A 15,195-nucleotide genomic window follows, 5' to 3' on the forward strand; every position below is an offset into this window, starting at 1 on the left:
CATATATATATATATCATTAAATAATATTATGATTAACGATTAGAACTGTTATTCTTGTTTAATGTTTCCTTCGTTTATTCCGCATACCTGTGCGGGCACCCTTCTTCGCTCCAGAAACAATGCTTTGAAATTTTCTCGAGTTTTTCTTCTTCTTTCTGTAAAATGTAAATGTACAATTTATTAATATATCAATAAATGGAGAATGTAACATATACATACAACAGATGGATTAAAAAATTTTATTATTGACCTTTTGTTCAATAGAGACCTTGTCAAGGGTACATATGCATAGGGATCTGGTTTTCCCTTTTTCTTAATATCTCCTCTAGCTTTTGTCGCACGATACTCTGAACCGGGTTGAGAATCTATTTTTCTCATTTTTAACGATCGATGAATACCCGAGCCACCAGCTGAAATTAAAGAGAAATGTATAAAGTTGATACAAAATATCTGGAGACACAGTAGTGTCTCGGTTATATTATTAGCTAGCGTAATAAATTCACATTTATCATTACAATAATCATTACAAAGATATGTTTTTTATTATCATTGTAATATTATCGACGCTCTATTATAGAAGTTGCTTAGTTGCGAATTCAATTTCTCATATATCGTATTTATCAAACATCGTCTTAAATTTCTAACAGATTGTCTTTTAAAGATTTGCATTTGTACAGAATAAACACTTTTCTTTAATGAAAAACTTAATTATTTTTCTAAATTTACCTCGATATTTTGACGTTGATTGACTCTTTAAGCTCATCACGTCCAGCACACTCTCACTATATTTACGTTTTTTGCTGGCGGTCTTTGTGGTCACTACTGATACGTCATCCTCAACTTTTACAGAAAATAGAAATAAATAAATAAATAAATAAATACATATATATATATATATATAATAAACTCTCGGTGCATAAATTTTTTAGCCATGTCTAAATAAAATAATTACAGAATATTTACCGTAATCATCTTCTGAGTCATTCTGAAGGAAAGAAGTCTTTCTCTTCTTATTACTTCTTTCTACATCGCTATCCTTCTCATTATCATCTCTAATGATAAGACGACCATCGGGTGCAGTCGGAAAGCCACGATCCTTTGTTTTCCTCTCTAGAATCTTCGGATTTGATACTGGTTGTGTAGCTAAAGCATACAAACAAGATGAAATTGATTACAGCAAGATATTAACATTAATTAGAAGTTTTCAGGTGAATTTATTGATTTCTTTCTAGTTTCGTTCACACATAGACAAAAGAAATAGAGAGAATATATTGTGTATGTCAAAATTAACAATCAATTCTCTCCATCGATAGAGAAATTAAAAATCTAAAAAATTTAATTCTTTTTTTGACCTTTCGAAGAAAAACTAGTTGAGAAAAAATTGATTAACCAACTTGTGATATTTCTAGCAGCTGCAGGATCTGCAAGATCGACTATATTATCTTCACTTTCCTGAATCCAAGCGTCCTTTTTCGACGTTCTTTTCTTGTTCCTCTTCTTTTCTTGTTCGTTTTCCATGACATCAAATTCCTCATCGCTGTCAGCCAATATCTCCTCTATGCTTTTAGGTCTCCTCTTGGCATCAAATTCCTCGTCGCTATTCTGCTCCTGCAGCTTCCTCGCCCTTTCGAGTTCTCGTTTCTTCTTCTTCGCATTCTCTATTTTGTTAATATTTTTCAGCCTCTTGTGCAAGATGATGTCCGAAATTGGTATCATACTCGATATTGGTTCGATGCCGTACTTTCTTATCAATTTCGTGAAGATGTCTCGTACTTTTTGTCGAAAGTGACGCTTACAGTTTTCGCTCATTCCCGACAGGGCGTCGATTATCCGCGGTAATGTTGATGCCATCGCGATAGACGTCATCACGTTGATGTACACCTTTACATAGGACAAAGCGGATTCAACTATCTCTCTCGTAGGACTTTTGAGAATCGTACAAACGTGTTCCAAGATCTCGTTGATGACGTCTGTGCTTAGAGAGTCCTTGTGACGATAAGTGATTGACGCGAGAGCGAGGAGACTGACGTTAACGTACGCTTGTTCACCGCCCAAGCCTACTATCAACATATCCACGTAGTCCTTGAGATGTTCGGAATTGTTGAGAAATTTTTCAGCAATTGTATTGAGCAACTGATACGCCGCATCGCGACACCTCTCGTTGATATCTTTAACACAAAGTACAGCTTCCGGCACAATGGCTTCCAAGAACTTAGTCTTCTCGAGCTGCGGATGTATTCTGACGAGATGCTCCAGACATCGCAAACGCGCTCCTCTGCTTGTTATGATCACGCTGACTGCCGATGATATCAGCGTGCTTTGAATCTGACGTCGATGTTGGTGCAGGAACTGTTTGCAAACCTGTCTTTCGCTGCTGCATATTTCCTCAAGAAAACGATAGGCTTTCTTCTGCTCCTTTCGCTTAGTGTCATCCTTGAGGATCGGCACGCACCTATCGTAGTACTTGCTCAACCTATCAACATCCGTATAGCCGATCAACGCTCTCGTCAGATCGTAGACGCTCTCTTTGAAAAAGTCGTCCGCATCGGGTTCCTCAAATTTGCTTAGCGCACGATCGAACAGCTCGTTCGCTAAATCGCTGCTCACGATCGTCATGTAAGTCTTGATCGTGTCGAACGCGGCCAGACGCGCTCCCTCCTCGTCCGTGCCGTTTGGCTTTGTCGTGTACAGATTGAAGAGAATCGGCAGATAATTCTTGGCGAAGCGAGCGAGTTCTGCGATATCATCAGCGTTGCCTCGGCCGATGGTTGCCTTGCTGATCAGCTTTCTCAAAGCCGCCATCGCAGATAATCTCAAGTCCCTCCGGTCGCTGATAGCTGTACCCAATATCTTGGCAACTGACTTAAAATTATCTTTCACGTCGCTGGCGTCGTTGCACAGGCTCGGCAAAATTGACCAGATTTGCGTTACTAAACACTCATACGTCTTCCCATCTGCGAGAGATCCCTTAGCTTTCTCCTCGCACCGCAGGGCGATCGGCAGCAGGACGTCCTTGAAGAAGGCGATGGTGCCACCAGTTATGCAATCTTTCAGTAGCGGAATCATCCAACTCCGTTTGAGATCGATCGTGTTTTCGTCAATTCGAAGAGGGAGGATGTCCAATATGACTCGAGGCCCCATAGCCCGGATCGCTGCTCCAATGGCGTACTCCGTGTCGCGGTTGTGCACAAAATCGTGGGAATCTCGCAGATTTCCCAGGCTCTTGACAACGTTGACGAGTTCCTGGAACTGCAGCTTGCCGGTAACTTGGAAGAGCACGGCTATAAGGTGAAGAACGTGGCGCCAGGCTCCGATATACTGATAACTCAAGGTCTTGTGCATTATCTCGACTACGTGCCTCAAAATAGGTTCATACTTGCCAATTCGCTCCTCGTTCTCGCAAAGAGGCGCTACGCACTCCTGCAGAATGATTTTGACGGTGTGTGACGTACCAGTGACGATCTCCGGCTTGTTCGATAGCAAGAGCTCGACGCATCTGTTGAGCATCTCCGGCATAACGTAGTTGAATGTCGAAAAAACGTCGGAGGATAATTTCAACGAGATCAGGTGTGCCGCCAGGTTGCAGTGAGCCTCTTGCATGACCGCCAACCACGCCAAGGTCGGCTGTGTGTCGTTTGCGGACGGTTGATAATCGTAAAGGGCTTTAATAATATTTGCGTTTCGCGAGAAAGGTAACGTTGCTTCCGACGGCCTCATGACAAATAATCCATGCAGAGTTTGCAAGCAACACGACGTTATCAATACATTATTCAACGTCATTATACTCAACAGACGTTCGCAGATAGTCCTTACATGCGACTTTGGTAGTTGATGCATTATATCCTTCAACAATGTAAGAATATGCAGTATAGTGGTTACTCCTAGCGACAATCCTGGCGCGCAGGCGGAGTTGAGTTCCGCGAGACAGTGCTTCGCGACTTGTCCCGCAGCCGGGTGATGAGCCGGCGGCTTTTCGCTCTTCATTATGTCACTGCCCTTCAGAATGGCACATATCCCATGCTGGGCTGACTTGCGTACCTTTGGCTTGGCGTGAGTAGTAAATGACAATATAGTATCCAGTACTTGCATCGTTGAGGAATTCATCCAAATGGCAGCCTCCTGCGCTCTCATCAACACCGAAAGACAGCCTATGCAATGTCGCATAATGAGGTGGTTCTCGCTAACGACATACCGTGACAGAATTCGAAGCAGAACTTGACTTGTTGAACCAAACTGCAAATTTAGTACGTTTCTAGATACCGTTTTCAGACACATTCCGAGTAAAGACAGCGTTGCGACTACAGAAGTATCATCCTCCACCGTCTCTAAAGTGCTCATTAATGCAGCAAAGTACTCTGTCGAGCTTTCGTTACCACCGTTCTGCTTGATAATCTCGGTGACGGCTGCCAGCACTGCCAGCATCTCCTTGTGTACGATCGAGCTCGATTGGAAATGACTTAGGAACCTGTCAAACGAAAGGTTGGAACAATTGGTGTAATTAGTGGCGAACGTGTCGCACGTAATCGCCGTCCCGTCTACGGTACTTTCCTCGAGCTGATCCTCGTTTATGTCGAGCTTGGTGAAATGCGACTCAACACCTTGGATAACGTCGTGCTTCCATAGATCCTCCTTCGTGATGCCTGGCGTGCAGGGAAAATTCTTAAAAAACATCCCAGTCGCTTGCTCGCGATGCTTCGTGGTCACCGGGTTGGAACTCGAACTCTGGCCTTTTGCCCATCTCTTCGCCTTCTTTCTACTTGCTAAACGAGGCGCTAGCTTACCCATATTTTCCTCTTATCCTAACTTTTCAAACTTTCAAAGAGACTGTCTTTGGACGTCTTTCTCCGGATGGAGAATAGATTGTTCTTCACAAACGAATCGCTACCTAACCTATCAATGTCACATGTGCTTCAACGCCTCCAACCTAACGATCACTGACCAGTGCTGCCAGATAGTTAGAAAACAGAACAGACCAAAATGTAAGAGACGAATGTTAGCGAGTTTCGGCGAAATAAGCCGACGTCAAAAGAAGGCTATGGTGGGATGGCTCCCGTCTTGCCCCGATTATCACATCCTCCCTTGCCCGAAATAGCAGCTCGTGCTCCCGTTTATGTCGTGTTGCTTAGGACCTCTAAAGCGAGGATCCAGCCTATAAGATTAATTAAATTTTAAATTTTAGGTATTGAAATTTGACCAATGGAATAAAGAAATTTTAGCTTTTATTATTTTGATTGGTCAAATTTCAATCTTTCTATCTCCAATCTCAATCTTTAATACATAGTCTAATTCCAGTCTGGAAGTAAATCGCTTAAATTGTTAAAATATTTATTAATTTGATAGATTTTAGTTATTTCAGCGATTAAAATATATTTATCTCTAATCTTTCACACATATATGAGAAACTCACAAATAAGGCATACATTATTGAGGTAAAACCTGAATATAAAAAGCAACGCGTATACTTCAATATACAAAAAAATCTTGTGATAATAAGAGCTTTATTTTAAACATTTATACACATAGAGCATAACAATTAGACATTTTGTCTATTCTTCTGTTTCGTTGTTCTCACTTTTCTTTGGCTTAGGAAGCAGCTTTGCCTCCGGATACTTTTCAGTTAGAAAACTATGTAACGCTCCGTATTCTGCCAATAATTGTATCCTCGTTTTATCGAAGTTCCTCAATCGTTCCAGTTTTACCAATTTTGTTTTGTACGACGGAAGTCGTGTATAAAACGGAGGATATTTCTTTTTTTGTAATATTACTTTGCCACCCAAAACGTATTGAGTAAAATCGAGAATCTCGTTTGACGCTATTTCTTCTGGCTTTCTTACTTTTGATGGTGAAGCAATCACTACTGGATAATTTCCGTTTTCTGATTTAAATTCAACCAAATGCAATCGTTTTTCGTCCGCTAATTGTTGATACGATTTCTGCAAAAAAAGTTCCTGGTTGATTGTCGGATTAATTGAGAATAATCCAATAATTTTTTGACAAATTTGCTCTGGTTTTTTGCTTATCATGCGTTTTGTAACGCATAATTGTAACAAAAAAAAATTATTAAGCTCCATTTGAAATTAACAATAAGTAAAGAATTATGTTGTATGCATTTGTACATTTTTATCTGATTAAATAAACTTGAAATTCATTATTAATTATTCATAATTTAAAAATTATAAAAAAAGTTTTTAAATGTAAAAACAATCTGTTCACTTTAAGATCGATAATCACCAAAATATCTATATATATATATATGTTCTTCATCTGGATGAAGTAAATAACAAAGTTCTTAAAACATTGGCACTAACAATAAATCATGATACAGTGATAATCCACAAACTTTCTGTGGTATCACTGAATCAAGAGATCAGATATCCTGTGAAATACATACCTGTTGTAATAAACCAATAAAGAAAGCTTTTATAATATGCTGTAAATTCGTAGAACCTTCTATTTTGGCATGCATATCCTTTATACCAATTGCTTCGCAACACGCTTTTATTGCACGATGGCAGACAAGTCCATATCCTTCATGCATTTTTTTCACAAATATCCTTGTTTTTCCAAATTGTGTAAAAAAATCATGTAATACTGCAACAAAGTCACACATAATACATTATAAAGAAAAAACAAGTGAGATACAAATTTTGCATATATAATCGTATTTTTTTACCAGTATGCTCCTTGTATCTAGAAATATACATCAATCTTTGACCTGCCCTATTCTTGGCCATTTTTATTGCTGCTTTCTGTGCAGGTGCTTTTCCTAGTGCAAATCCAGCCAAGCCATTTCCATTTCCTGTTACGACATATATACTGACTCTGCTCTTGCGTCCTAAATTACCAGTCATATGATTTACCAATTTACTTTCCAGTATCCAAGTTTCAAAGCCATCAAAGGTATCTGAAAAGCAGATATACCAATTAGTTCGTATATCTTGATATTACTAAAATTATATAGGATAGTATATTGAGTGTGCTTAATATAAGAGTATTGTATTGAATTGGAGACTTTACATACATATAAAAGGGTCTTTATTTTACAATATCTTCGTTAAAGTGAAAATATTTTAGATTAAATTAAAAAAGATTAAATTAAACGAAGAACAAATTTTAAATAAAAAAGTTTTACAACTTGAAATCTCTACTTTTGAAAGATTATTTTATAAGTCTGTTCTTTTCTCTTCTCCTGGAGAGAAAAGAAAAAAAGATAAATTGGTGCAAAAGTTCAGCCAAAAAGAACAGGTCTTATATTTTTAAGTTTCTGTGAGTTTGGTAATTTTTATATACAAAAAACTACAAGCTAAAATAGATGAAGAAATTCTTTTTACTTCGTAAGTCTTTCATGTGTCTAAAAAAAATTTATGCAAATTTTGATTACCTATTGTGAAAGCTTGAAGCTTTCTCTCTCTACAAAATCGTTTTTTTTTTTTAATGTTACTAATGGCGTTTTTAACCCGACCAGGTTTGTTCCAATCTGGGTTAGAAATTAAGTAATTTAAAAAGCAAAGTTGCTATTGGTAGATTTTACATGCTCTACCAATAGAAGAGTATTAAAGAGTCATTAATCCAACTCAGATCACAGCAAACCCGGTCAGATCAAAAACGCCATAAGATTTTTTTATTCCTGAGTTATTTATAAGTAAAGGAGCATTCTGTATGATTCTGATTGCTCAGAATTCCATTAAAAAGGTCCTTTTACATATATGTAATATATATATGTCTTATGATTTAAGTCTCAAACACAATATGAAGGAATAGTGATAGCGATAGGAATAACATGGCTTATCAGAAATTTCATACACCAGAATAGTTTCTGATAGGTTGAATCATATTATTCTTATCGCTAACGCTATTCTCTTGCATTATGTCTGAGACTTTAATCGTATACAGTTATTGCATTAACATAAATGTACGTATTAGAATAGTTGTATGTGGTTAAACTCTACTGAATGATAACAATAAAAACAATAATAATAATAACCATCTCCAATAGGATCAGGTGGTCCAATCTTTCTACCACCTATTTGAGCACTCGTCCAACCACGTTCCAATGGTGATACTTTTATCCGCTTTGGCCTTAACTGATAGTTTTGCCGTAGCTTTGCGAGTCTTTCTTGCCTTTCAGGATCCATGGGTAGCTTTTGCTGTTGTACAAGTTCCCTTCCTCTGAACACAGGAGTATTGAGACCAGGGAATTGTACTGGAATTTTTCCTACTCCAATAATCTGACCCTTGTTTAAATCTCTCTTTCTTGCTAAGCCTTTTGCTCTACCCCTACGTCTTCCTGCATTACTGACAGAAGTTACACCTTTCCACAATTCATCTGCGGATTCTGAGAGAGAAGCGTGAAAAGAGAAAGTCAATATTATTTTCTATTATAAAAGCTTTTTTTGCTTAAGATATTACCAAGCCTTTACTCACTGTTTACGAAAAACGTTGAATTCCTTGTACCATGTACCAAAGGAATGTGCGTCTTCAATAGATATGAGCGTATATGATCAACAGATAAATTATGTATACCTGTGAAAAGATGTTTATTATTATACTAAACGTTATAGTGAACACTAAAATAAATTGAGCTGGTAATTTAATACGAATGAATGGGATATATATAAAACGCATATTTCGTTCAAATGTCGTACCGTTGCTTACAGACGGACCATTTCTTGATGAATTTTTCACAAGTCCGCAAACACGTAATAAACACGTCCGAATCATTTTCAACAAATTTCATTTAATTTTATTCCTCGACTTTTATTCGACATGAGTCGATAATAAAATCAGAGAGAACCATGGAGAGAACAGAGAACTGAGAAATCTAAGCAAATCTGAGCATAAAACATATCTGAGCATAAACTAAGGAGAGAGGAGCCACTACAAGGCGTTTTTCAAAGGACTGTCGAAATCGGCCGTATGTTTAAAGCCATAAAGCCCATTCACAATGGGCAGTAGCAGTACTGCTGGATTAAGGCGTAGAAATTGACCAATGATAGTTAATTATCCTCCTCACATTCGACTGTGATTTGTTAATTTCTACGTCTATTCCTGCCCATTGTTGAAAGGGCTAAAGCGGGGAGCACAGACTTTTGCATAACGCATAAATCATATACATAAACAATTTGATTGGTCCATTGACTCATGCATAAGAAAATGGACCAATCAAATTGTTTATGTATATGGTTTATGCGTTATGCAAAAGTCTGTGCTCCCCGCTTAACAGTTGCAAATCCACAACGTTGATTTTCTTACTGCTTACGTCTTATGCCTGGTTTATGCTTCGGTCTTAAGATCTTAATCCTAAAATTCAGCCAATAGAGTTCAAATTTCAGTTAGAACTGGCAGCTTTATTGGTTGAATTTTAGGATCTTGGGATTAAGACCTGAAGCATAAACCAGGCATTACTGCCTTAAGTTTTTTGTGCCAAGCATGGACATAGAAATATATTTATGTCCATGGTGTCATGCCTAGTTTATGCTTCGGTCTTAAGGTCTTAATCCTAAAATTCAGCCAATAGAGTTCAAATTTCGGTTAGAACTGGCAGCTTTATTGGTTGAATTTTAGGATCTTGGGATTAAGACCTGAAGCATAAACCAGGCATCAAGGCCCTTATAAGTTTACTATAGATTTCAGGCTGCTTTCCTTTTAAGGGCTGCGCAGAATAAAAGGAACAGGGAACAGAGAACAGAGAATAAGAATTTCAACCTATCAGAAATCATGTACTATGGAATACACACTGTTTATTCCACAGTATATGATTTCTGATAGGTTGAAATTCTTATTCTCTGTTCTCTGTTCCCTGTTCCTTTTATTCTGCGTACCCTTAAGAGACACAAATCGACACAGTATAAAGGTTGGATTATACTGGCCGTAATCTGTTAACTTATGCTGTAATCTGTAAAAATTGACCAATTATAATCGATTATTCCCCTCTCATTCGACTGTGATTGGTCAATTTTTACAGATTACGGCATAAGTTATGCCTGGTTTATGCTTCAGGCTTAATCCCAAGATCCTAAAATTCAACCAATAAAGCTGCCAGTTCTAACTGAAATTTGAACTCTATTGGCTGAATTTTAGGATTAAGACCTTAAGACCGAAGCATAAACCAGGCATTAACAGTTTACGGCCAGTATAAATCAACCTTGACACACTCGAACACAATTTGCCACACTTAAATGGAACGCGATATGTGCAGTGTGTGTATCGTGCATGTGTACGAACTTTTAATATCTAACTATAACAGATTTGAATTTTGATCTTAATGGACGCATAAGATTCGATTATTGCAAGGAGTGCGTTCTAATATCACTTATTTGTCTTAATTCATCAAAATCACACTTGAATAGACTCGAAACACACTCTTCTCCTCCCGAGCAGAGGCGAAGTGTGTCGATTGAGTTTGAACAAAATTGTAAATGAAAAGCGACGTGTGTCGATCTGTGTCAAGTGTGTCGACTTGTGTCTCCTAAAAGGAAAGCAGCCTCATTTACCAAAGTTGCGTTTTGGAACGCAGCCCAGGAAAAAGGCCGGTATGGCGACTCTCAGGTTTTCCCTGTTTGTGACTTGTGACACCTAACATTTATGGCGCGCATTAATTCATAAACGTAAATAGATAGCCACAAGCAGAACTATTATCTACACGTTTCATTTGATTATACGGGTTATACGGTAGAAATGGACTTAGATACAGCTTACATTGGTAATTGTTGTATTTATTCCATTTGAGACAATTTTGTGCGTGCGCGTGTATGGTGTGTGTATGTATACATGTATGTTATTGTTTATACCTAGAAAAGTATATTGTATGGTACGTATATCACTCGTATTCTTTTTTTATACAAAATTTAATTGTATCTATATCATATCTCTTCTTTCTTCCACATATGTATGTACACGCACACGCGCTCACACACATCCAAGTATGAACAAGTATCTCTCTGCAAGTATAATATAATGAATTAATATCGTACATCACCTACATAAAAGAGAAAGAGAGAGAGAGAGGGCATATTCTATTTACTATTATAATTGTAAAAAAGATCAGACTAAATTGAAAAGTTTATTCCATTATTATTTGAATAACGTTAAATTTGTTGCTAGAACCGTTGATTCACGATTGGATCGAACATCTTCAGCAAACTATGAGAAAACAGGAACAAGAACAGATTACTAATACAATCAATTTTGCCATGTCATTTGTAGGTAGGCAATGAAAGAGTAAATATTATATATGTCGTGCACAATGAATTAAGAAATATTAAATATTTAGGAAACTTGTTAAAATAACAGTATCACTTTGCTGCTTCAATTATTTTAAATTGTATTATAATCGCAGCAATTCCGGCATCTACTATAAAAGTAGCCTTCAAGATAGCGGAATATTTGGAATTAGAGCCAAATGTCAAATATATGGCTATTGAACTATATGACAAATTCATGTGTAAACACTTTTGGGAACTTTATAAGACAGAGTTTATGAATGATCCATCTCAAGCATCGTGGTTTAAAATTTGCAAAAGAACTTCTAATCAAACAAAATTAAATCTAATATCATGTTTTCAATTGGCGTGTAAAATGGATTCTCATTCTACTACTTTAGGAATATCACAGGTATCATATTAAAAGATGATATTTTGTGAAGAATTTAAGCATCATTGACAAATCTTAACAAATAAAATTGATTTTGTTAGGTTCTTAATATTCTATACCTGATTGACAAAGAGTCTGAATATACACGAAATATGATTTCCTCTTCGGAAATTAAAGTTTTTAAAACAGTAGGATGTGCAATGCCTCTTTATACACCATTACACTATATCGAAATTCTTCTGGCAGCGACAGGTCTTGGAGAAATGCCAAATACGTTTAACGTTTCGAAAAATTTGTTAGATTTGGCTTATCTAAAGGTTTAGACACATCATCTAATTTATGTCTTCATGTAATCGACAATTTATACAATACATATTTCACTAATTGTAAACTGTACACATTTCCAGCATGACAGATTATATTCGCAAATTCATTTATATTACATGCACAAAGATACTGTAAATGCAGAATGTGTAGCCAGGAAGTTGATATCATTGAAATCAAATGTACTTTACTTAAGTGCAGCAATAGTGTATTGCACAACGTTTTTTTTATGCTTGGATACAAATACTACGGAGGAGCAAATTTTTGTAGCGAAATTGGCAGAATTATCACACACAACTGATACTGATATTTGCAATATGGCCAATATATTGCTCTCAATAGCGACACAAGAGTAATGTAATAGACTGCATATTATAAACAATTTTACATGCACATGCATGTGTGTATTATTATATTGTACAAACTGTAAATACATATTATACAGATATGTATTGTTCAAACACTTTGTAAACAAAATTAAATTAATACTTATTAATACATCGTATGTAATTATACATATGTATACTTTTGTTTATTTATTCAAATACAAATTGGAGAGAATAAAGGAGTCGGGCGTAGAAGACATCGCGCGATTAAAAACACCACTAATAAGTGACAAAAATTACTTATTCGAATAATGCACCTTTATTATAATAATAACGCTCTTACATGTCCGGCTAACTTTTAGCCCTCTTCAGAGAACAAACTAATCAATATACTAATCAATACAATTTTTTAATCATTGGTGAGCTCCACGTTGTGATAATTAAGATACAGAATAAATAACAGATAAAACTAAATGGATGAAAAAAAAAAAAAACAGAAAAATTGAAAATAACAGAAATAATAAATTGTGAAAATTAATTTCCAAAGAACTAAGATTATAATAAATTATCACGAGAATAAAGGAACTTACCACGATTACAAAGTACCGCATCGCAAACAATACTAATATTAATTAAAAACCGGTTCTTAATATGCTGGTCAGTCAATGTTAAAACAGAAGTTAATTAATTAAATTTTGGTCAACAGTGTAAAATGAAAGAAAGTAAACAATTCACAAAAGCCAAAACAACTTATTACTGTGTGTGTATAGCATTGGCTAATGTCAGTATTGTTTGCGATGCAGTACTTTGTAATCATGGTGAGTTCCTTTATTCTCGTGATGATTTATTATAATCTTAGTTCTTTGGAAATTAATTTTCACAATTTATTATTTCTATTACTTTTAATTTTTCTATTTTTCTTCTTTTTTATCCATTTAGTTTTGTCTATTATTTATTCTGTATCTTAATTATCACGACATGAAAGAGCTCACCAATGATTAAAAAATTGTATTGATTAGTTATATTAATTAGTTTGTTCTCGGAAGAGGGCTAAAAAGTTAGCCGAAACATGTAAAGAGTGTTATTCGAATAAGTGATTTTTCTGTATCTTAATTATCACGACATGAAAGAGCTCACCAATGATTAAAAAATTGTATTGATTAGTTATATTAATTAGTTTGTTCTCGGAAGAGGGCTAAAAAGTTAGCCGAAACATGTAAAGAGTGTTATTCGAATAAGTGATTTTGTCACTTATTAGTGGTGTTTTTAATCACGCGGCGTCTTATGCATTCAACTCCTATTGCCCTTTATTCTCTCCAATTTATATTTAAATTGTAAGGAGAGTCTTAAGTGATTTTATTATTATAAGGTTTTTTTATTTATTCAGTTATGCACATGTGTGTGCTTATAAAATAAAATATAGTTTTTATATTAAGTTTATATTAAGAATTCTCTGTTATCTTGAACCTGCAAATAAAATGATTTATTGATAAAGTACTAGCAACATAAAAACTAAATTTATTGTAAAAATAATGTTTGAATGCTAAATCAATAATAATTACTATATACAGATACGTACTTGCATTTGGTACATGTAAAAAATACAGTTTGCCCTTCATCAGCTGATCTTAATTGCAATGTTGCATAGGACATTTTATTATTATTACATTGTGGACATTCTCGTTCAACTGTTGGTCCATCTGCGACATTTTTATTACTATCCTCATTTTTCTCTATTGAAGCATAAGTATGCTTAGTATTAAAATGGAGTGTATATGTCATTTCCATATCACCAAAAACTAGAACATAATAAAAATTAATAATTGAAATTAATGTAAATTTTTATTTCTTAGCTTTCATATAAAGGATTGCTAATGCAATCTCATAGTGTTTTGTAGAATTTTTTTAATTATCGTACAACCTATTTATGTATTCTTTTTATGTTGAAATATATATTTATTTAAAACTGACCTGCAGCATCCCATTCTCTTTTGCATGTGTAACATTTAACTCCTCCTCTTTCTCCGAGCAAAGGTAAAATTGAACCGCAATCGGGACAGAAGCCAGGTGCGGTAATAAAAGAACTCTTGCTATTATTATTATTATTTGCCATCATTTAATATATTGTAAGAAAATAACCTAAGATCCAGCCCCCTTGAACTATGTGGCCCTGCGGCAAGACCACACAAGGGTATGCTCATGCTCATGGCACAGTACATGGTATAAGAATAAGGGTATGCTCACGCGCATGCGACCAATTAAAATTGTCAAAGTGTGACGTCACACAAACAAGCGGTAAATTAAAAACTGCTGTTTCCAAACAACTTATGTTAGCAGCATTTTCGTCAGATATTTTATTTTATTTTGATTTAAAGTTTACAGGAAAAATACGTTTTTAAATAATTTAAGAACTAATGAATATCTTGTAACAAAATGTAACCATAAGTAAACATTACAAACTCAACAAAGATAGAAGAATTTATTATGAAACAAATATATAAAAATGTTAATACCTTTTCCTTCAGAGATATATATATTGTATTTCTTTAGTTGTATTTCTTTAGTTGTATTTCTTTAGCAAAATTATATACAGTTGATTTCGTTACATTTGTACATTTACAAGAAATACAAAATCTTACCTTTTTTAATATTAACGTTTTGATTTCCACATGCAACAAGCCATTTAGATGCAATCGTTAAATCTTTCGGAAACGAAAAATATTTTATGCTGTTTCCGTTAAGCAATTTTGTTTTGCGATAATAATTGCCACAACCTTTTATACAACAGGACATTGTGTACGTATCGTATGTATCACCGAACATTAACCATGTCAAGTATCAGGAGCCACCATGTTCTCGTTTGGGCGATCTGATTGGCCCCGAGAGTGACGTCACGCTTTGACTGCGCAGTGGGTGTCCACGGCGTGAGCATACCCTTATTCTTATACCATG

General features: G+C 35.5%; 4 protein-coding genes across 6 annotated transcripts; 1 reads left to right on the top strand and 3 right to left on the bottom strand.

Moving 5' to 3' along the window:
* Positions 1-39: 39 nt before the first annotated feature.
* On the bottom strand, positions 40-4,919 carry LOC108783193 (RRP12-like protein). The gene is made up of 5 exons (XM_018551696.1): positions 1,396-4,919; positions 965-1,144; positions 728-841; positions 252-411; positions 40-156 (listed from the first exon to the last, which is right to left on the bottom strand). The coding sequence occupies exons 1-5, from the start codon at positions 4,784-4,786 to the stop codon at positions 60-62; spliced, it is 3,942 nt and encodes a 1,313-aa protein (XP_018407198.1). The 5' UTR covers positions 4,787-4,919; the 3' UTR covers positions 40-59.
* A 568-nt stretch (positions 4,920-5,487) lies between these two features.
* On the bottom strand, positions 5,488-8,790 carry mRpS5 (mitochondrial ribosomal protein S5). The gene is made up of 6 exons (XM_018551675.1): positions 8,647-8,790; positions 8,426-8,524; positions 7,986-8,336; positions 6,675-6,905; positions 6,393-6,592; positions 5,488-5,934 (listed from the first exon to the last, which is right to left on the bottom strand). Exons 1-6 carry the CDS (start codon positions 8,720-8,722, stop codon positions 5,548-5,550), a joined length of 1,344 nt encoding a protein of 447 aa, XP_018407177.1. The 5' UTR covers positions 8,723-8,790; the 3' UTR covers positions 5,488-5,547.
* A 1,772-nt stretch (positions 8,791-10,562) lies between these two features.
* LOC108783189 (uncharacterized) lies at positions 10,563-12,325 on the top strand. 2 transcript variants are annotated; one of them, XM_018551690.1, is made up of 5 exons: positions 10,563-10,703; positions 11,105-11,206; positions 11,340-11,614; positions 11,695-11,910; positions 12,001-12,325. In XM_018551690.1, exons 1-5 carry the CDS (start codon positions 10,679-10,681, stop codon positions 12,271-12,273), a joined length of 891 nt encoding a protein of 296 aa, XP_018407192.1. In that variant the 5' UTR covers positions 10,563-10,678; the 3' UTR covers positions 12,274-12,325. The 2 variants fall into 2 exon arrangements, with proteins under 2 accessions (XP_018407192.1, XP_018407193.1); XM_018551691.1 differs by lacking the exon at positions 12,001-12,325 and having other exon boundaries at positions 11,695-11,916.
* Positions 12,326-13,626: 1,301 nt separating this feature from the next.
* On the bottom strand, positions 13,627-15,124 carry RpI12 (RNA polymerase I subunit RpI12). 2 transcript variants are annotated; one of them, XM_018551683.1, is made up of 4 exons: positions 14,883-15,124; positions 14,215-14,403; positions 13,823-14,042; positions 13,627-13,710 (listed from the first exon to the last, which is right to left on the bottom strand). In XM_018551683.1, exons 2-4 carry the CDS (start codon positions 14,357-14,359, stop codon positions 13,686-13,688), a joined length of 390 nt encoding a protein of 129 aa, XP_018407185.1. In that variant the 5' UTR covers positions 14,360-14,403; positions 14,883-15,124; the 3' UTR covers positions 13,627-13,685. The 2 variants fall into 2 exon arrangements, with proteins under 2 accessions (XP_018407185.1, XP_018407184.1); XM_018551682.1 differs by having other exon boundaries at positions 14,215-14,413.
* Between the last annotated feature and the right edge of the window lie 71 nt (positions 15,125-15,195).

The sequence above is a fragment of the Cyphomyrmex costatus genome, unplaced genomic scaffold (genome assembly GCF_001594065.2).
Source record: "Cyphomyrmex costatus isolate MS0001 unplaced genomic scaffold, Ccosl1.0 scaffold143, whole genome shotgun sequence".
Lineage (NCBI taxonomy): Eukaryota > Metazoa > Arthropoda > Insecta > Hymenoptera > Formicidae > Cyphomyrmex > Cyphomyrmex costatus.

What these genes read in the sequence shown, in the direction of transcription:
- LOC108783193 (XM_018551696.1), bottom strand. Translation starts at nt 4,786, where the DNA reads ATGGGTAAGCTAGCGCCTCGTTTAGCAAGTAGAAAGAAGGCGAAGAGA. An exon ending in AGCTGCTAGAAATATCACAA is followed by an intron (nt 1,145 to 1,395) that starts GTTGGTTAATCA and finishes TGTATGCTTTAG; the next exon opens with CTACACAACCAGTATCAAAT. An exon ending in TGACTCAGAAGATGATTACG is followed by an intron (nt 842 to 964) that starts GTAAATATTCTG and finishes TTTCTGTAAAAG; the next exon opens with TTGAGGATGACGTATCAGTA.
- mRpS5 (XM_018551675.1), bottom strand. Translation starts at nt 8,722, where the DNA reads ATGATTCGGACGTGTTTATTACGTGTTTGCGGACTTGTGAAAAATTCA. An exon ending in TTCAACGTTTTTCGTAAACA is followed by an intron (nt 8,337 to 8,425) that starts GTGAGTAAAGGC and finishes CTTCTCTCTCAG; the next exon opens with AATCCGCAGATGAATTGTGG. An exon ending in TAGATACAAGGAGCATACTG is followed by an intron (nt 6,593 to 6,674) that starts GTAAAAAAATAC and finishes ACTTTGTTGCAG; the next exon opens with TATTACATGATTTTTTTACA.
- LOC108783189 (XM_018551690.1), top strand. Translation starts at nt 10,679, where the DNA reads ATGGACTTAGATACAGCTTACATTG. An exon ending in CTACTTTAGGAATATCACAG is followed by an intron (nt 11,615 to 11,694) that starts GTATCATATTAA and finishes TGATTTTGTTAG; the next exon opens with GTTCTTAATATTCTATACCT. An exon ending in TAGATTTGGCTTATCTAAAG is followed by an intron (nt 11,911 to 12,000) that starts GTTTAGACACAT and finishes ACACATTTCCAG; the next exon opens with CATGACAGATTATATTCGCA.
- RpI12 (XM_018551683.1), bottom strand. Translation starts at nt 14,359, where the DNA reads ATGATGGCAAATAATAATAATAATAGCAAGAGTTCTTTTATTACCGCA. An exon ending in AAGAGAATGGGATGCTGCAG is followed by an intron (nt 14,043 to 14,214) that starts GTCAGTTTTAAA and finishes ATTATGTTCTAG; the next exon opens with TTTTTGGTGATATGGAAATG. An exon ending in TTTACATGTACCAAATGCAA is followed by an intron (nt 13,711 to 13,822) that starts GTACGTATCTGT and finishes TTTTATTTGCAG; the next exon opens with GTTCAAGATAACAGAGAATT.